Raw genomic sequence first — 22321 nt, forward strand, 5'->3', positions numbered from 1 at the left:
GGTTATTGCGTTGGAATGCCATTTATATTTGTTGACATCACGAGTGTTTGTTAACATTTAATTTTGTTATATTAGTGGTCTTGTGTTAATTTGTGATCGGAATGATGCTCCTTGAAATGAAAATATGTGGAGATTAAGTTTAAAGAAGATAGAGGAAATTGTAAAACCAGGCAGGGAAAAGGAAAAGGCGGGGACGCGGGGTTTCCCCGATCGAATGGAAGGCTGTGCCGTTCATTCATCCCTCGTAGGTGATTTGTAATAGCTGTATTTATAATTTCATTCCTGTAGAAGACTGCTTGAGTTATCACTGAGACGGGACTTACTATTTATCCTTTGGTATAATTCTTCTTCAATCGTGTCACAAAAGGTCGAGGAGAACTTGCGTGTCATTGCGATCTGTAGCGGCATCCTTTTTCCTTTCATGTGTAAGTATTCTCAAGCTTGGGTTGATCGGGGGTTTTCCTGAGCTGGGTGCAACCGGGAGAGAGATGAGCAGGTTGTTCGGTCATGGTGGAATAAAGGATGGACTCAGATTCCGAACACCTCGGATGTCTTTTCCTTCCACGCTAAAGATCCGCCTGTTTGGCGATTTGGGTGCCAACAACCACCATTTGTTGGTGTCTCTCAGACGTATTCCACTCCACAGAGATCTTCTGTGCCTGGTGTTGTGCTGAAAAGGAAAACCCTTATCATGGAGTTTCGCTGGTAATGATTCTTCACTTGACATTGGCACCTTCGTGTGGCTCGTTTTTAAAGTAAAGAGCCCTTCTTTACCTTTGTGGTACCTTGCACGTCTCACATTGCCTTACACGGGTTGATGAAGCTCGTCTCAAGAGTCTGGAGTCGATTTCTCCTAGGATCCTTCATCAACATTCCTACCTTCGGTCCTGCCGGATTCCAGAGGGCTATTCATTGAAGTACCTCGGCAACTTACCATTCCCTTGTGGCATTTGAATTCCTTTCAGACATTCATGACTCCGATTGCTGGCCAACTCTGATGCAGTGCCCTCTGCCCTCTGTTACTCATTTTGCTAACCTCAGAAGAATGACGGACTGAGTCAACAAAACTGGTGTTAATTCAACAGCAGGAGAAGGTCTTGAACCCATGACCCTAAGATCTTAAGCCAGCACCAGGCTCCAGCAATGAATGCTCATGTGAAACTAAAAAAAATTCTTCCCCAAATATCACTTTCATTTGCATTTTTTTTTTGTTTCAATATGAACAGAATCACCCCCAAAATGCATATTTTGACATCAATTTTTCAAAATTTTATGGGGGAGCTTACCCCCTTGGAAAATCTCATTTTTCCTTTTTTGAAAAGTTTTGCAGTTTCACCCATGCATGTAGTAAAATGTTTTCTTCAACATGTTTTCTCTGAAATGGCTCATCGAAAATAAATGAAACTTGACGGATGTCACTGATACTCCACGGGGAATATAGTTTGATAACGATGATGCCATCAATCACCTGTTCTCGTTGAGAAAAAAATGTTAGTTTTTTCCTTTAATCCAATCTGGCTACCGAACCACAAATGACTGATTACTGCATTGTTGTCACACTCTTTGTCCCAATGATATTGGATTATAGGTGTGAAGTTTCACATCAATAGGTTAATCGGTTTCAGAGAAAGACTTTTAACAATATTTTCCTTCAATCTAATATGGCTGCCATGCCATGTGGCCAATGATGTTTTTGTTGTTTCCCCATGCCAAGTCAAACATTACGTTTCATGTCAATCAGTTGGGTGGTTTGAGAGCAGATGCTTTTTCTAGGTTTTAGCTTAAATCCAATATGGCTGCCAGAACATGTGAACTGTGATCTTTAAATCATCACCCTATATTCCCCATGGATAGTTGATCAAGTGTATGAAGTTTCACATAAATCTCTTGAGCAGTTCTGGAGAAGGAGATTATTAAAGATTTTTATTTTCAATCGAGTATGGCTGCCAAACCATGTGACTGATTACATCATAAATTTAATTCTGTCACCAAATTTCTTCGTAGATCTGTAGTGGCATAATTTTGCCTTTATTGTGGTAGTACATAAATATTGTTGTAGTTGAGGAAATTTGCAAACCACCATTCAGGTCCCGTAGGTGAGATATCTCTGTAAGTACATGTGTAGTTAGGCCAAACCCGTTGTTTAGAGGGAATAAATGTGATTCATTCGGGCTGCGACCCTTTGAGATAGCCGTTTTTCTGTTCTATCTTTATTTTGAACCAACCACGTCTCAACCGCCATCACACAACAACCACCAACCACAACGCCGCTTCACAACAACAACGCCAACAGCCACGATCTTTACCTTCACAACTCGCTCCCGCAAACATCGCATCACCGCCATTCCAAACGGCACCATGGCCATAAACCACCACCATAAACCCTCCACCACCTTCACCTCTCTCCTTCTGCGGCCATTCCCGCACCACCTGGGAGCACCGAGCGTCAGGCTGTCCTGGGCTCGTACGGGACGCGTGCCGAGCCGCGAGTGCAAAATGCGGCCTTTCCGAGGAGAATTCGGATCAGGAATGCTACACGCCCACTTCTGATCCATCCAATCAGCAAGCGCGGGGCGGTTTGGCCCCGCCTCCAGGCGCGTCTGTGTAGAATCGAGATATGCAAATTCTAGGATCAGGGGAGATTCACTCCCCTTTTTCTCCGTCCAATGGGCGAGCGTGGCTCCACCCCCGAGCTCGTTCTGATCCAGAAATTTGCATATGGGTTCTCCTGCCGGCCTATAAAGCGCCGAGCGCGGGGCGAATCTGGGCAGAGTTCCTTTGGGTCGAGTCGGTCTCGGCAGAGTTGGTCTCGGAGAGTGGCAGAAAAGGCAGAGTCGGCCTTGGAAGAGCGGAGAGTGGCAGAAGAGCGGAGAGAGTTTTGGGCAGAGGCAGTTTGGAGCGCGGAGTGGAGTCGGGAGGCGAGGGCGGTACAGGTGGTTTGCTGCAGTCGGCTGAGGAGAATTGGGGAAGAGACCGAGGAGCTCGGGTCCGAGGCAAGGAAGACGGCGGTCGGCGCTGAGGTCGCGGTGGAATCGCTCGTCACGGGACCCAAGCAAGCCAGCTATCCTCTTTCCCCAGAGCATCAACAAATCCCCCCCCCCTTTTTCCCCCGTGCTGAGATAGTGCGAAAAGGGGGCCCTGTTCCCACCCCACTCCAAGCAGTGCCAATGAAACCCCGCGAAGGAGCACGAAGTCGGGGCACCGCTGCGCTGCCACATTTGCGGCTCATCACAAAGACACGGGTAGGATCCACCCGATCTCGCGGACCTGACCGCTCTTTCAGGTCCCGCGCAAATATTGGCCCACAGGCCCTGTCTGCCCCCTTGTCTTTGAGGGTGGCCCTTTTCTTTTGTTTCTGTGTAAACGTGTGTGTGTGGCGCCAGTCTGGTGAAGTAAAACTGTGTAAGTGTTGCCATGTGTACGCGTAGTCGGTTGTAGATCTGCATTGTTGTGTTTCTTTTGTTGCAATTGCTTTATGTGCATTCTGTTTAATTGTATATGTGTGCTCTCCGTGTGCCGCAGAATAAATGTGCATCATGTTGAACTGTTTTCCCGTTTTGCTTCGTCTTTTCTTTAATTGAATCTCCATCTTGCATCACGTAAAGGGTTGGTAGCGGGCTTAATACGCCCGATAATTAATCGGAACCGTCGAGGCCAACGATAACACCGCTCGGTTATCCCGATAGTACGGAACAGATCGCTTAAGTGGCCCGTGTCCGGAGTCGACCTGCGGCGAGGTGCGATCGCCCGGTCTACCCTCCGCGTGGGTACGTTGGTAGGTCGAGTTTGGCGAACAACCCTATCCCACGCGGGGGGCCGATTGGCTCGATCATGGTGAGGCCGAAAGGCCCACCCGTGACTAGCTCCCGGCGTTGGTCCGAGAGGGTCACGACAGAATTGTCCGTCCGGTGGGCGACGTGCCGCGATTCGAGTTACGTGACCGTTCGCACGCCGGCGGGCGCGAATTCGCAACAATATGTTGGATCTCGGGTTTCCGTTACTGGTTGCAACCGGAACTGATGAGCGAGAAAAAGGGGGTTCACGGTGTGGGGGATAAAAGGATTGATACGGTTTCCGAAGGCCTCGGACATCTTTTCCTTGTATGCTAAAGATCACCCTCGATAATGTTCAGTTTTTTAGGGGTGTTTTTGCATAAGGATTTTGATTCAATCAGTTATGGCTGGTATACCACTTCACCGATGATGTCATTGTTATCAAGCTTTATTTCCCGTGGGGAGTTGATGATGTTCGAAGTTTCAAAAAAATTTTGTTTAGCTCTTTTGGAGATGTCCAAAGTTTTTTTTTCCTTTAATCCAATATAGCTGCCATACCACGTGACCTGTGATGTCATAATTATCATTAAAATAATCCATGGGGAGTTGCTCCTCTGTTGAAAGTTTTGTGTCGATTGGACAAACACTTGCTGAGGAAAAAAAAAAATTAAAAGCGAATAATAGAGAAAAGTGGTGCCGGAAGAATAAAAAGAATAAAAACCAAGTAGAGCTACTTTCAAAATACACCTCCTCCATGCCAAATAAATTAATAACATATCATCCAACACATGACATTGCCGGGGCGCCTTCGGCACCCGGCGATGCTGCTGTGCAGCACATGGAGCTGGAATTAGGAGGGAGCAGTGTACAAAAAAATCCATGACGATTTGGTGTTACATTTATTGAAATGACAGTAGTTCGGAAATTGTTCACATTTTCAATGCAGAGAAAAATGGTCTCACATGTTCACCAGTAAAGCATAATAACAGATATGAGCATACACAAATAACAGGTAACAGCATAAACAATACATAAGCCTATAAAAATGGTTATAAATTAAAACGATTCTTGACCTGTGCTGCTTTCATGAAGAGTTGGTCTTTTTCAAAACCTTTTTTTTATTTTAAAGCAACTTCTCTCTGTCCACATGTACTAAATGCACTTCTCAGATGAAATGTGTACAAATGATGCTTACTCTGCTATGAAACACGTGGAGATGGAATTGGGAGGGAGCGGTGCACAATAATTTATTAATGGATCAATTGCATAATTAAAATAAATAATAATCGTAAAATAATTAATTTCTTAATCAATTGGCTAATAGCGTATCTTAACCACCACCGTTTCATCCGAATCAGTAACTTTTTGAAAATTAAGCAAGTAATTAATCGAAAATTAATTGATTAATCAATAAATCAAAAATATCCTTGATTGCCAAATCACTTGATCACTGTGTCCAAATCTCAGCTTCCTTGCTCAAAGGATGGCTGGGATATTGCCCAGACAGACAAAGAAACAAGAAAACAAGCCGGTAGGCGACATGGGTGGTCGCTACATAATTGCATACTAGTCATACAGTTTTGACGGATCGGGCTGAAACTTTTTGACAGAGGTTGATTATAGTGCGCATAAAAGCGTGGAAGCTGATTTTTGATTTTCGAAAAAATAATTTTTTTAGGATTTTTCAAAAATTTCAAAGTCCCATTGCTAGGCAACGGTGGCGTCCATAGCAACGGTACTCAAAAATGTACAACTAGATCCTGGTATGAACCTACCTGTCAAGTTTCATTAAAATCGGTTGACTCCTCTGGCCTCCAGAGCTGTCCATTACATACAAACATATAGACAAGCCGGTAGGCGACGAGGGATCCGCTAGGATCTAAGCGCTGGATACGATGCTTTTCATTCTGACCGATCCACCAACGAAGATTCATTGCCAAGACGTATTGGTTCACATACAATTGTTCCTCTGCCTGGCAAGATTTTTCCAATTGCGTATTTTGCCAACTGGCACTCCTCAGAGTGGAGATGGAGGAAAGTGTAAATGACAAACAGACGGAAAACCCGATAAACTTCTCTCAATGCTCTTGTTTGACCACCTCCTGAGCCACACATTATTTTTCACAAGCCACACCCACTTTCCTACGCCACTCCCACTTTTCATCAACCACGTCCACTTTCCCTAAGCTCCGCCCACTTTCCTAAGCCCCTCATAAAAAATGACGGTCAATAGACACCCTATTTTTGAAGGACGACCATTTGAAAAATAAAACCTAAATCAAAAATCGGCACGAGTAAAATTTTCTAAATATCTCAAAGTGTTTAATTCCGAAGTCTTGCTTCTCCACATTCAAACCATTCGGATAAGTATTGAAAATGGTGAACGCGGTTTTTCGGCCGCTGCATAGCAACGGGTGGTTGCTTAGCAACGAAACTGAAACGCGCACATTCCCAGCCCATATGGCACCTGGTCGTCAAGTTTCATCGAAATTGGTTTGCTTGTTTGTGCTGTGGAGCCTCGTGTTGCGCGCGCGCGCGCGCGCGCACACACACACACACACACACGCACACACGCACACACGCACACACGCACACACGCACACACGCACACACGCACACACGCACACACGCACACGCACACGCACACGCACACGCACACACACACACACACACACGGAAAACCTGACAATAAGGGATATCTAGCGAATCCAACAGACGGAAAAACTGAGAATAAGGGTAGTCTAGTGACCACCCAACAAACGGAGTAAAAACTGAGCATCCCCTTTCGGCACGTCATCGGCAGGCGCCGAAAGCCTTCGACGCTGTGCAGCGCCGAAAAATGGAATAGGGAGGGGTGGTGTATAACAAGGAGCTGATACTCTCGGTCCCCTGCCTTTTTGGTGCTATGAGGAATACACCTGTGTAATATGAGAGCGAAATCTTGAACGGTTTTTGAAATATCACGTGCACAATCCAAGTTACCAAGATGGTTTCCATGGGAACAAAATTCAGCCAATCACAGCCTTGATCTAATCAGATTGAGATCATGTCATGAGGAATCAATATCTGCAATACGAAAGCTAAATGTTCAACTGTTTTTGAAATATTGCGTACACAAAAGTACATGGACAGATGACCGACCGGTCGGTCAATTGGAGCTCATTTTAATGTCCCCATCTCCAACCTTGTCGGAGAGGCGAGTTACAAAAATAATCCGTAGAAAATCAATAGGGGACCAGCCAGGATGGCTTGGTTGCCTAATAATCGACCGAACGTGCTACAGATGTACTTATTCGTGTGCAACCTGTGGGTGCTTGGGTGCATCATTGTCTGGGAGTGCTGCTGGCTGCTGATGCATTGCACCCACTTCCAGTAAGATGGTACATATTTTGCCGACCATGGAAGGTCGACAGACTGAGTCAACCCACCTGGTGTTAATTCAATGGTGCATTGGCCTTGAACTCGAGACCCGAAGATCTTAAGCCGGCCACCTTAACCTTTATGTCAACACCAGGCTTTTACTGAATATGATACAAAGTAATTTGCTTTTTGCCTTGAGCGGTGGATATCTGAGATGCTGTAAGTAAGTGGTTTTACTTCAACATGTACCAAATTCAATAATATCAATACACTGTGTTCTGGTACTGAGGGCACATTTCAAATTCCTGCCTTTATAAGTCTGTTGTCAACATTGTCTTTACCATGGTTGTTGCATAAATTATATAGATGGTTATGATGCCAGTTTGTATACTTGCATTTAATGATTTTTGCGTGACTGTTCCAGCCCTCACTGCGTGCTCTGGCCGTACGTGTACTTCGTGAGCTCCTGCAGCACCAACCAGGACGTTTCAAAAACTACGCGGAACTTACGATTATCAAAATACTGGAGGCCCACAAGGACACGCAGAAAGAGGTCAATATGATTTCAAAGATGGCAATGCAACATGAACTCTTCCTTCTTAACCTCTTTTGCTCAATCCTTGCAAGCTGAATTCATGAACGGGCCACAAGCTCTCACTTCCTTTTCTCCGTCATCCTTCCTCTCCCTCTCAACTTGCATCCACACAAGGACATGAAACCATCCACACCACAGTCAAGATGCCAGAAAATGTATTGTCCCATGCACGGTCTCCACATCAACTGCCTTAACCATAACTGCATCCACAGCTGGTGTGGAAACCATGATTGAGGCAATTCGATTGTCAAACACACCTGAGCGGAGAATGCATTTTGCACTCTAAATCAGGTCTAAACCATGCCGTTACGGTAATTGCACCAACTTATTCCCACAGGAATACCAATAAATGTCAGTGTGTCAGTCCGTCCGTCTCTTCCAGAACTCCAAAACCATGAAACCGAGCGGCCCCAAACTTTGCATGCATACCAAGGGAAATCCAAGGTAGTGCGTGAGTGAAACCTGGGTGTTTGGGTTAATTTAAACACCCCTTTTGAAGATAATTAACGGTCTTATTTAATTATCCTTTATCAAGGCGTTCTCCTTGGTCACCTCACTGTCCCTCGCTGGGACCTTAATTCACCATTTATTTTGGCCTGCTCAACAATGCCTCGACCTGGAACAGGCCGCAATGGTTTCTCAGCGATAAAGTTTTGTTTTTCACTTTTCTCACTCAAATCATCGAATGCCTGATCATCATACCTACGAATCGCTGGATACATTGCAATGCTTATAAATGCCTGGAGACGCCAGTGGTCATGGCTTTATTTAATTTCCGCACATGCCATGACCTTTAGAATCTCTTAACCTGAGCTGAATTTGAAAATTTTAATTTCTTTATTGACCTAAGCAGTATATATGAATATGAATATGAATATATCGATCAACTTGAACAAAGTTCAGGCCCTGCTCGCCTGTGTTTGGCCCCACTTTGCAGTGCAGTGTGTCGGGCAGTGGCTCGCTCGCTGAAAATGTGCAATTTTAGATCACACCATGTCTGATCTTTCATTATATGACCTGTCACTTTGGCATAGATCGATAAACATAAAAAATTCAACGTTTCGTTTTTTTTTGAAAGTTTCTTCAACCGTTTCGTTGGAGTGCTTGCTTGGGTGGTCAAGCCATTTGGTGAGCGCTCTTCAAGCTTCTGTCAGGTCAGGTCAGATTAGATCTGTGACTTGATGCAGGTACCATGTAAACCTGTACTGACCTGTTTCATGATGTGGACACCCATCAGGATTAAAAACAAAAAAGGGTGAAGGAGCTCCTTGTGAGCCAACGGCCATCTATATCTCGTGCCCAACTGTGTCTGTGGACGTCCTCCTGCATTTGGATTACTTTTTATTAGGAGGTTGTTGGAAGGATTTGCACTCCGGCCACCGTTAGACCCTTCATTCCGCAAAACATACGAAAAGCACAAAAAAAAATCTGAAAACCCACTCCGTGGGAGTACCTCCTATGCAGCTTCCCTCTGCAGGGCAGCTCACCGGATGACGGGATTGGGGCAAAGCCTTCTGGACCCCAAAACATTGAAAGGAGGAAAACCACGGGATAACCTTCCCAGGTCAGATTGCGGTAGTGTGTTGGGATGGTGCTGAGGCGTCGTCCACCAGACGGCGGTCTCCTTGGGTTAACCTGAGGCGGTCCCGGGTTGGTGCCTGGAATGTCCTATCCCTAAGAGAGGATGATCACCTGTCTCTGTTATCATCTGAGCTCAACCGTTTGGATATCGGTATTGCAGCACTCTCTGATGTTTAGGAGACCAAATTGCAGCGAGATCATGGCAGGAAGTTACATCTTCTATTAGTATGATCGTTTTGATGGTTACCATGCCCAAGGAGTTGCTGTTGCTGTGTCCAATAAGCTGACTCCAATGATAATTGAGGTAACACCGGTCAACGAGCGTATTATGAGACTAAGGATTCATCAATCCTTTTAGGCCGGGGGCCAGTGGGACCTACCTTGCACCCCCCCCCCCTCGTGACAATTTTTCACTGATACCACAATGTTCATATATATCCCAAGTATCAGAAAAAAGATGTTCCCAGAAAAATAACTCATTTGCACTATGCTTTATTAAGCTGTTTCCATGGCAACCAATCAAAAATAGACGAATCTCACAAAGATTGGCAAAATGTCAATATCTCTGTCAAATATAAACATAAAATCACAAAATTGGTGTCAAATTAAAGCTTATACATTATGTATTACAATATATTTTGTTTATGCTAATTAGCTCATTTGAATATTAATTAAATTTGACTTAAAGAGAATAATTCCCACAAAAATGCAAGAATTTCTATTTTCTTTCCTTGTAATTACCACACGTCAGTTTTTTGGCAAAAAAACATTACTTAAGTGTTGCCAGATACAAGCCACGTTGGCAAAAAATATATTAAAACTTTTGAAATTTTTAAAGTCGGCTAATTAGCATAAAATACAAACCACAATGAATCGTTCGAAAATCATGCGAAATCAGATTAATCAATAGAATTAATTACCTGGGCCTGATATAATACATAACTGCGACTTATGATGTCTGTTGGTGTTTAAGGGAAACGTAACTATTTTCTGTTTGAGTGAAATTAGTGGAAATAATTTTAAATGCATTGATATGCTAATTAGGATCCGCCATTATGGAAATTCTCATTTTCATAAATATCTCAACTTCTGGTTCATGGAAATTTGTAAATGAGGAATCTACACATATGTTTGGAGGGTCTAGGAATAGAGTGAGCATATTTCCTTTGTTGTCAGAGATGAAGAATAATGTTTTGATAGCTTAATTACATGCAAAAATGGAAACAGCTTAATAATGCATAGTGCAAGTGAGTTATTTTTCTGGGAACATCTTTTTTCTGATACTTGGGATATATATGCACACTGTGGTATCAGTGAAAAATTGTCACGGGGGGGGGTAGGGGGCGCAAGGTAGGTCCCACTGGCCCCCGGCCTATTTGGTGTCATTTGCCTGGTCTCTGCATATGCTCTGACTGAGGCGAGTGATCTCACATTGAAGGACGCATTCTATGCTACGCTCTAGTCTGTGGTTGATCAGTGTCCCAGGCGAGATACTCTTCGCGTCTTGGCGGATTTCAATGCATCAACTGGAACTGATCGAGATGGTTATGAGACATGTGTTGGTCCCCATTTGTCTGGAACTGTGAACCAGAATAGCACTAAGTTCCTTGACTTTGCAAGAAGTCGTGGACTTAGGGTGGCTGGTTCATGGTTTCAGCACCCACAGGCTCATCGCTGGACTTGGTATTCCAATGCTGGTGGTGTGACAAAGGAGATTTACCAAGTGCTTGTTGATGTTCACCCGAGGATGATCCAGAACTGTAGGATCTACCAGAGTGCAAAGTTCCTCAATACTGACCACAGGCATGTTGTAGCAACTCTGAAGTTGCAGCTTAAATCCAGGAGATAGCTGGATGTTGGCAAGCTCAAGGATGAGAGGGTAGCTAAGGAGTTTGCCAACAAGTTTCGTGGGGATTTTGAGGGCCTGGGTACTTTGTGAAATCCTGAAGAGTTGTGGAGTGCCTTCAGGACCACTGTCTTTGATGTTGCCGGTGGATGTCTTGGAACTCACCATAGGGCAAAGAAGAATTTTCCTCAAGGGACACTGGATACCATTGACCAAAGTCACAGGTCCAGGCTGAATAGCTGAGCTGTTCAGGTAGCTGAGGTGTAAAACTGCACATGCGCTAAGGGTGGACAAGGAGGCCTATGTGCGAGGAATCTGTGAGGGGGGTAGAGCATCACCTGTGGACAGGTGATTCTCGTCCCGCTTACAGGGGAATTCGTCCATTGCATACCACCAAGCCCGTCCCTTGGTGTACTGCAGTTTGAGCAGAGGGTGGTGGTTTCTTGGCAGAGGAGTACGAAGAGAAAGCCCGCCAGGCCGGTTACTTTGAGTGGCTATACCAGGCTGATCCACCAGCTGTTGAGTTGGATGACAGGAGTGTTACTATCCCTATTGCTGGCCTTCCAATCAACTGTGATCCACCTTCGTTTGTGGAGAAACAGGCTGTGGTGAACCGGTTGAAATGGGGTCCAACTCCTGGGATCTGTGGCACCCACGCTGAACTTCTCAAGGCTGGTGGAAATTCTGTACTCATGTCGTTGCATGGAGTTCTCTACTCTACCTGGAGCACAGACATCATCCCAACTGACTGGAAAGAGGGGTCTTGTTGTCCCTCTCTGGAAAGGGAAGGGTGATCGCCAGGACTGCAACAACTACCGAGGTAGTGATGCTTCTGTCCAGTGCCTGGCAAGGTCTTTGCTCGGATAATTCTTGATCGGGGTTACCGTTATCTGCTTGAGCACCAGCGTCCAGAGCAGTCAGGCTTTACACCAAGGAGGTCAACGATTGACTGTATCCTTGCTATTCGGGTCCACACCAAATGCAGACGAGAGTTTCGGCAGGGGCTGCTTGCAGCCTTTGTTGATCTCTGGAAAGAGGCTTCTTGGTCTTTGTGGGGTGCCACCAAAACTAATCAATCTGATGTTTGAACTATACTCTGGTACTGAGAGTGCTGTGAGATGTGGTGATACTGTACCATCTCTGACTGATTTCCAGTTGGTACTGGAGTTCGTCAGGGGTGTGTACTGCCCCCCACAATTTTTCAGTGCTTTTATGGACTGGATTCTGGGGAGGATGTCTGAGAGATCAAGCTGCATGCATCCTTTGGAAATGTCAAGATCTCTGACCTTGATTTCGCAGACGATGCAGTCATCTTTGCAGAGATTCTAGATATCCTTTTCGGGGCCCTTGTGGTGCTGAATGAGGAATCGGAGCCACTGGGATTATGGGTTTCCTGGGTCACAAGTAAGATCCAGGCTTTCAATGACATCTTTTTTGCTGCTGTCTTTTCTGTACCTGTTTGTGGCGAGGATGTTGAGGTCATGGAGAGATTCACTTAACTTGGCAGTGATATTCATGTCTCTGCTGGCTGTGAGCCAGAGGTCAACAGATGTCTGGGTCGTGCCTGGGGAGTCATGGATTCAGTGGATCATGGGGTGTGGCACTGCCATTTCCTGTGCGGGAGGATGAAAGTCTGAGTCTTCAGGTCCTTGGTGCTTCCAGTCTTGCTCTATGGATGTGAGACATGGACTCTGACCAGGGATCTGAGACAGAGATGTAATTCCTTTGGTACCAGGTCTCTTCGGAGAATCCTTGGCTTTCGCTGGTCAGACTTTGTGTCCAACGAGCGGTTGCTGAGATAGATTCAAATGAGATTTGTTACCTGTTGCGGCTCTACGGACACGTGGCTCGTTTACCTGACGCTGATCCTGCTCACCAGATTCTCTCAGCGAGGGAGCTTCGTGAGTGGAGGAGGCCAATGGGCCGACCACGTCCATCATGGTTGCAGCAGGTTGATCAGCATCTCAAGGAGATGGGGATGGGAGATGCTTATTATTAGCTCACCTGGAATGTAATTCCGGGGAGATTTTTGGTGGTGCATCGTCCGTCCATCCATCTTTCCATCCACAAGTACTTGCAACAACTCTGAAATCACATGCAATTTCGATGAAACTTTACCACAACCTTCATCACCCTGTTTGTACCAAAGTTTCTTCATGGCATTCAAATATTCAGACCCAAAAGGGGTCAATGGGTGTGGCTTCCCAAAATAGGTATTTGCCAACCCTCCCCATGGGAGGAGAAAGATTATAATTATAGATGGGTTATAATGTGGGGAGGTGGTTGCTTGGTTTCTTGCATCATTATTTTATCAAATATTTTTGATCGGGAACCGTGAGTGATTATTTAATTATATATCTATTGTTTTGTTTTTCATCTCATGATTCCTTTGGTCACGCACACGATGAAAGTGTAATATATGATGTGAATGTCATGCCGGTCAGCGAGGTTAGTTAATTTTTACTTATCATGCTGATAAGTAAAAATGAACTTTTATTTTGGGTTTGGCAGTACTTTGGCTCCACTGAATTTGGCAAATTGTATGGAATCTTGTTCCAATCACGCATGTGCAGAGTGGAGTGAGATGTTTTTTTAATACTCTGTCTGGCAGTCAAACAACATTAAAAAAACATTCCAAACAGGAAGCTTACTATTTTTAAGGACGTCATAAAGGATACAAACAAAAGCCATGAAGAACTAATGCAACGTGTTAAAAAAACAAAATATTGTGGCGTCGTAGACCCTGCCATGTCCTTTTTTTTCCTCAAGACTGTGTGGGATAAGGTGTTCTATGAACTCTGGAGTTGAATTCTGCATTTGTTCTTAGACTTGATGATTTCAATGGTTCTGATAAAGATAGCATACAGTAACAAGATAGGAAAGTTCTCTGTTCAATAATTCTTATTATTATTATTTTTTTGATATTATCCAATTTTGCAAGGGTAATCAAAATTAAGTTTTGGTTCTTTTCCAGAGTAAACATGTTTGGGGTATTTCAAATGGCTGGATGTTGAAATGTTAAGTCATATGTTAAGAACTGAAAATATAGGTGTGGCTCAGAGTTCAGATTTATAATGTACTGTTAAACGTGTCTGTTCATCTTCCAACCTAACACAGGTTGTACGTGCTGCAGAAGAGACTGCCACCACCTTGGTATGTTCCTTTGATTCAGAGCAGTGTATCAAGGTACTCAGTCCTATCGTACAGACGGCCAGCTTTCCCATCAACCTGGCTGCCATAAAGATGCTCACGCATGTTGTAGAACGAGTGTCTCATGAGGCTCTGGATCTTCACCTACCAGACATTATTCCTGGGCTGCTCCAGGTACGTAGTCTAGTCCAAATATGTCGTCTAGTATGTTTCACTTATATTCCACTCTTTTTTTTTATTTTATTTTATTTGAAATTTTTATTTATTTATTTTTTATACAAGGTCTAAAGCTCGTAATCGGGCTGCCCCCTCCCACCTCCCAACCCCCCCCCCCTACACACACACACACACACACACACACACACACACACACACACAGACATACTGTTTGTCTTAACACAACACAGCCACTGAACTTGGGAGAAGTGCCATCAGTTCCTGGGATACTCTGGGTACCAGCGACATTGTAATAATGGTGCCACTTTTCTCACCCCACTCACCAGAGCATTTCCACAGGAGGAACTTCCTCCTCCCCATGGATGCCAACCAATGAGGTTGATCTCTTCCTCACATTAATCTTTTCTTCACATTAATCTCTCCCTCACATTCTTTCAAAGAAAGATAGATGTAGCAAAAGATGTTTCTGCTTATTTAACTTCCATCATTGTGCTTACTCAAAAACGCAACAGCACGTGTTTGTGGAAAGGTAGATCAACACATTTTACAGGCAGACATGATTTGGACGTTTTTTTGTCATTTTTTTGAAATGGGGTGTTGTGGGAGGAAGTTGATGATGGTGATGTTTCTACTCAAGGCATATGTGGAATGTGGTCACAAGGTCGAGGCGCACGTGCACTCAATTGCACGAGAGTTCAAATACCACTAATGACTCTCTCTCTCTCTCTCTCTCTCTCTCTCTCTCTCTCTCTCTCTCTCTCTCTCTCTCTCTCTCTCTCTCTCTCTCTCTCTCTCTCTCTCTCTCTCTCTATCTCTCTATCTATCTCTCTCTCTATCTCTCTATCTCTCTATCTCTATATCTCTCTATATCTCTCTATATCTCTCTATATCTCTCTATATCTCTCTATATCTCTCTATATCTCTCTATATCTCTCTATAACTCTATATATCTCTCTATATCTCTCTATATGTCTCTATATCTCTCTATATCTCTCCATATCTCTCCATATCTCTCCATATCTCTCCATATCTCTCCATATCTCTCCATATCTCTCCATATCTCTCTATATCTCTCTATATCTCTCTATATCTCTCTATATCTCTCTATATCTCTCTATATCTCTCTATATCTCTCTATATCTCTCTATATCTCTCTATATCTCTCTATATCTCTCTATATCTCTCTATATCTCTCTATATCTCTCTATATCTCTCTATATCTCTCTATATCTCTCTATATCTCTCTATATCTCTCTATATCTCTCTATATCTCTCTATATCTCTCTATATCTCTCTATATCTCTCTATATCTCTCTATATCTCTCTATATCTCTCTATATCTCTCTATATCTCTCTATATCTCTATATATCTCTCTATATCTCTCTCTCTCCATATCTCTCTATCTCTTTCTGTATCTCTCTCTCTCTCTCTCTCTCTCTCTCTCTCTCTCTCTATATCTCTCTCTCTCTCTATATCTCTCTCTCTCTCTATATCTCTCTCTCTCTCCATCTCTCTCTCTCTCTCTACATCTCTCTCTCTCTCTCTACATCTCTCTCTCTCTCTATATCTCTCTCTCTATATCTCTCTCTCTATATCTCTCTCTCTATATCTCTCTATCTCTCTCTCTATATCTCTCTATCTCTCTCTCTCTATATCTCTCTCTATATATATCTCTCTATATATATCTCTCTATATATATATATATATATATATATATATATATATATATATATATATATATATATATATATATATATATATATATATATATATATATCTCTCTCTCTCTCTCTCTCTCTCTCTCTCTCTCTCTCTCTCTCTCTCTCTCTCTCTCTCTCTCTCTCTCTCTCTCTCTCTCTCTCTCTCTCTCTCTCTATATATATTTCTATATATATATATATATATATATATATATATATATATATCTCTCTCTATATCTCTCTATCTCTCTATCTCTCTATCTCTCTATCTCTCTATCTCTCTATCTCTCTATCTCTCTATCTCTCTATCTCTCTATCTCTCTATCTCTCTATCTCTCTATCTCTATATCTCTATATCTCTATATCTCTATATCTCTATATCTCTATATCTCTATATCTCTCTATCTCTCTATCTCTCTATCTCTCTATCTCTCTATCTCTCTATCTCTCTATCTCTCTATCTCTCTATCTCTCTATCTCTCTATCTCTCTATCTCTCTATCTCTCTATCTCTCTATCTCTCTATCTCTCTATCTCTCTATCTCTCTATCTCTCTATCTCTCTATCTCTCTATCTCTCTATCTCTCTATCTCTCTATCTCTCTATCTCTCTATCTCTCTATCTCTCTATCTCTCTATCTCTCTATCTCTCTATCTCTCTATCTCTCTATCTCTCTATCTCTCTATCTCTCTATCTCTCTATCTCTCTATCTCTCTATCTCTCTATCTCTCTATATCTCTATATCTCTATATCTCTATATCTCTATATCTCTATATCTCTATATCTCTATATCTCTATATCTCTATATCTCTATATCTCTATATCTCTATATCTCTATATCTCTATATCTCTATATCTCTATATCTCTATATCTCTATATCTCTATATCTCTATATCTCTATATCTCTATATCTCTATATCTCTATATCTCTATATCTCTATATCTCTATATCTCTCTATCTCTCTATCTCTCTATCTCTCTATCTCTCTATCTCTCTATCTCTCTATCTCTCTATCTCTCTATCTCTCTATCTCTCTATCTCTCTATCTCTCTATCTCTCTATCTCTCTATCTCTCTATCTCTCTATCTCTCTATCTCTCTATCTCTCTATCTCTCTATCTCTCTATCTCTCTATCTCTCTATCTCTCTCTGTTTGCAGGGTTACGATAATGTTGAAAGCAGTGTACGCAAGGCCAGCGTTTTCTGCCTCGTTGCAATTCACAGTGTTATCGGTGAAGACCTAAAACCCTACCTGAGTAATCTGACGAGCAGCAAGGTAAGCACACATTTATGTGCAGGACGTCCATAAAGTCCTTGGGCAACTTTGAACTTTTATAACTTTTAATGCTTACGTGATAGAAACAAATGAAAAATGGTTTGTGAAAGCATAGTTAATAAAGTGTTTATTGAATACTAATAAATGGCTTCAGCATAATCGCCATCATTCAATCCAATTTTCCAACTTGATGAAAACATTCTCCAGTTGCTATTGAGTAATTTTATGAATTGCATTTGTGATTGCAGCCCAAAGTTTATCCAAAGAATGTGGTCTTGATATGATGAGTAAACAACAGTTTTACATAGCCCCATAAAATGTAGTCGAATGGGGACAGGTCAGGCGAACGAGGTGGCCAAGCGATTGGACCACGTCGACAGATCCACTTGTCTGAGAATCTGTCATTCAAGAACCGTCACATATTCAAAGCATCTTGACAGGGAACCTAATCTTGCTGGTACAAGGTGGTGAGTGAAATATTTAATTGTTAAATTTTGGGAACCAAATGTGGAAATTTTGGTGGTTGACTTTACCACTGTTGTAGAAGTTGCCTCTTCAGAAAATGTCAACTCGTTAACCTAGGGGAATTGTGAATCTCTAACTGCAACAACAATATCATTAATAACAACATTAACATTCATAAAACTTAATGAATGATGCTTTCATATGCCATTTACAGTTTGTTTCTGTCATGGTGTACATCAAAAATTTGTAAAGTTAAAAGTTGCACATGGACTTTATTGACTCCCTGTATCGTTCACTGTAACATTAATAACAAAATGGAAATATTCCCTGGTCAATGTCATTCACAAACAGGTACCATTCATGTCAAACACCTTTCATGAATGTCACCTTGTTCATGCTTCAGTATACCTTCATATCAATTGCTTTATACTGATTAACTTCAACCATAGCACCGGTAGGCAGTTAGAGCTGTGGAATAGGGGCAAAATTGTTACCGCTGCTACCGAAAGCGGACGGAGGTTATGTTTTCTCCTCTGTTTGTCTCTCTCAAAAATAATATCTCAAAAAGTTATGGACGGATTCGGATGACATATGGTGGACAGGTTGGGTGTTTGACAAGGATGAATCGATTCGATTTTGGTGAAGATCCAGATGTGACAATTTTATTATTTTTTTAAGAGATTCCTCACCATTGAGAGATGGACCCAAAAACAATATACAGCATGGTATTTCAAAAAGTTGTGGACGGATTATGACAAAACTAAGTGGATGAGTTGGTTCGGTGACAAGAACAAGCCGATTGGTTAAGGACGGATTCAAATCTGGCCTATCAATGGGATACAAAATGTAAACTGCTCAGCCTGGCAGAGGTATGCGCTCTTCCAAGTGCCGGTCCAGTTAAAGCCTGTGAAGTAGCTTGTACACTGCCTTCAGAAAGTGTTCACAACCCTTGACTTTTGTCACATTTTGTTGTGTTACAGCCTGAATTTAAAATGGATTAAATTTAAATTTTTTGGTGCTGTTCTATACAAAATACTCCATTATGACAAAGTGAAAACATGTTTTTAGAAAATTTTTGCAAATTAGTTAAAAGTGAAAAGCTGAAATGTCTTGCATCAATAAGTATTCAACCCTCTGAGTTGAAGTGCCTTTGTAGAAGTGCCTTTTTCAGCGATTACAGGTTTGAGTCAAGATTTGCTCAAGATCTGTCAAGCTAGATTGGGAGCATCAGTGAACAGCAATCTTCAAGTTTTTCCATAGATTCTCAATGGAATTCCAGTCTGGGCTTTGGATGAGCCACTTGAGGACTATCACCTTCTTGTTCTGAAGCCATTCCAGTGTTGCTTTGGCTGTATGCTTGGGGTCATTGTCCTGTTGGAACATAAATTTTTGACACAGTCTCAGGTCTTTTGCACTCTGAAGCAGGTTCTCCTCAAGGATTCTTGTTCTGAAGCCATTCCAGTGTTACTTTGGCTGTATGCTTGGGGTCATTGTCCTGTCGGAAAGTAAATCTTTGACACAGTCTAAGGTCTTTTGCACTCTGAAGCAGGTTCTCCTCAAGGATTTGCCTGTATTTGGCTTCATTCATTGTTCCCTCTATCCTTACAAGTCTCCCAGTCCCTGTTGCTGAAAAGCATCCCAAAGCATGATGCTGTCACCACCTTGCATCACAGTAGAGATGGTGTTTAATGGGTGATGAGCTTTGCTCGATTTCCACCAGACATAGTGCTTTGCATTGAGGCCAAAGAGTTCAATTTTTGTCTCATCAGACCTCATAATCTTTTGTCTCATGCTCTCAGTCTTTCACGTGCCTCTTTGCAAACTCCGGGCATGCTATCATGTGCCTTTTTCTCAGGAGTGGCTTCCCTCCGGCTCCTCTCCCATAAAGCCGAGATTTGTGAAGTGCTTCAGAGACTGTTGTCTTTCTGATAGATTCTCCCATCTCAGCCAAGGAACTCTAGTTCTGGCAGAGTGGTCATTGGTTCTTGGTCACCCCCATGACCAATGTCCTTACCCGGTTGCTCAGTTTTGTCTAATGGCCAGCTCTAGGAAGAGTCTCGGTAGTTCCATATTCTTTCCATTTCTTAATGATGGAGCTCATTGTGCTCTTGGGAACTTTCAACACTATAAATTATTTAATTCCCTTCCCCAGATCTGTGCCTCCTCACAATTCTATCTCCGAGTTCTACAAACAGTTCCTTGGACTTCATGGGAGAGTTTCTGCTCTGAAATGCACTGTCAACTGTGAGACCTCATGCAGAAAGGTGTGTTTCTTTCTAGATCATGTCCAATCAATTAAATTGGCCACAGGTGGACTCCAATCAAGGTCTCGAGACATCTCAAGGATTATCAAAGGAAATTGGATGCACCTGAGCTCAATTTGGAGTGTCAGAGCAAAGGGGTTGAATACTTATTGACGTATGACATTTTAGCTTTTCATTTTTAAATGATTTGTAAAAAAAATTTGAAAACGTGTTTTCACTTTGTCATTATGGGGAATTTTAGGTAGATTGTTGACAATTTTTTTTATTTTATCAATTTTTAATTCAAGCTGTAACAACAAAATGTGACAAGTTGAGTCATGTGAATACTTTCTGAAGGCACTATGCATGCATCACTTGGGAAAACTCGCACAATAACAAATGTCATTGTTCGTTTACATGAATTCCAAGGACATAAGTAGACAATGGACAACCATATGGCTTTATCAGCATGTGAACGAGGTGAACTTGAGCCAGGTGTTCAGATGAGAATGCCAGAGGCCAACCCCCTAATGAGAAATAGTTACTTCTTGTCTTAAACATTATTTCCCTTTCACTCCAGATGAAACTATTGAATTTGTACATCAAGCGGGCAATTCATAACAATGGTGGTTCTGAAAGCAACTTCATCTGAATTATAAAGGTAAGGAACTCTTTATTTTGTCACAACACTTGCTGACATGAGTGAGATGCAGTACGTTTAATTCGCCTGTGAGTCTTTTGGCATTGGTTCATTTTCTCCATGGAACTTGATCTGTACTTCGGGATTCCTTTGTCGTTTTTTGCCTTTTTAGTCTGCATGTTTATCAAATTTCAAATACCTGACAAGATTGATCATTGGGATGACTGCCTTCATCATTTTGATTTGACACTCTTCCTTGTCTGTAACTGCTGCAACAGCCCGATAGAGCTTCATGAATTAGTTTTGCCACTGGAGCAGAGTTGTTTGCTTATGTCCTCCTGAAGGAGTTGTAAATGTGTATTTATCCCTTCTGTCATCAGTGTGCCACACCAAAATAAATATCCCACAAGTTGCTTCGCCCTTTTTGCTGCAAGGATCAAAAATGCAAACGTTTTTGTGACTCGCTCTTCAGCTGTGATGGTGCCCCTGCATTTCGTGTTTCTCCTCAATATCCATGGACTGACAGGCTCAACGAGCTCATTGAAGAGTACCGAATACATTGTTCCTGTTATCGTAGAATAATAAACACGAGCAGAGGCCAATGGTAAAAATACCATGACAAGAAAAAAAATAAGGTAGCCTTTTATTCTTGTGCTGGTTGAAAGAACTCAAAATTGGAACGTTGTATATCAACAGCAAAGAAAAAAACATTTGGGAGCAATCGAGGCAATGGTCTGTTGCGTATTCACTTCCTGGGTTAAATTTTTTTTTTATCTGATTGAAACAAATTGTAATTTTCCTGGAGGCTTGGATTAATTTGGAGTAGCTTTTACTCAATTTTTTTTCCTCTCCGAGGAGTGTTTCTATGTGGGACAGACAGGCAGTGTTAGCCGACAATACATATCTATATCTCGAAACGTGTGGAGTGTGACCAGCACTCCCCTGATCTCCATTGGACATATTCCTGCACCAAAGCATCACCTCCAACCCAGAGACCTCGGCGGGGTGACTCTGTCAAACAGACAAAGATGACATGGTCAACATCAGTTTAACATCAAACGGAGCCGCCTCTCTGGATTTCGGACTTGTTTGCCCTCATCAGGACGGCATACTGATAAATATCTAACCAATGATGACAACATTCATCGTTTCAACATCAGACGCACCTGCTGACTGTTATGGTGAGCATCACCATGGATTATGTCTCGCACTATAAAACCGCATATAACAATTTCCGTCTGCCACCCAGACAATTGTTCCCACCAATGCAAACCATTCAACCAGAAAGCACGTGATGTGATAGGTGGGCAAGTATAAACATGTGGAGTGTGACGAGCACTCCCCCGATCTCCATTGGCCAAAGTTTGACACCAAAGCTTTGTCTCCAATCCGGAGGCCTCAGCCCGGTGACTGTCAAACAGACAAAGATTACATGGTTACCATTACAGAGACATGACAGAAATAAATAGACACCTTAAATTTCTTCATTTCATCGACATAAAGCAAGTTTTGTG

At 42.5% G+C, this 22321-nt stretch overlaps 1 protein-coding gene across 2 annotated transcripts in view; it reads left to right on the plus strand.

The window, feature by feature from the left end:
• The window catches only part of LOC147014285 (CLIP-associating protein 1-like), a 236650-nt gene that overhangs the window by 206126 nt on the left and 8203 nt on the right, over window positions 1-22321 (plus strand). For both annotated transcript variants that reach the window (XM_085852150.1, XM_085852149.1), the window contains exons 34-37: window positions 7558-7686; window positions 14273-14479; window positions 17343-17459; window positions 20748-20828. In XM_085852150.1, the coding sequence (XP_085708276.1) occupies window positions 7558-7686; window positions 14273-14479; window positions 17343-17459; window positions 20748-20819 (525 nt within the window). In that variant the 3' untranslated portion in view covers window positions 20820-20828. The remainder of the gene's footprint in view (window positions 1-7557; window positions 7687-14272; window positions 14480-17342; window positions 17460-20747; window positions 20829-22321) is intronic.

This window comes from Eptatretus burgeri, chromosome 13, assembly GCF_056783735.1.
Source record: "Eptatretus burgeri isolate ZD-2024b chromosome 13, Ebu_testis_v1, whole genome shotgun sequence".
Lineage (NCBI taxonomy): Eukaryota > Metazoa > Chordata > Myxini > Myxiniformes > Myxinidae > Eptatretus > Eptatretus burgeri.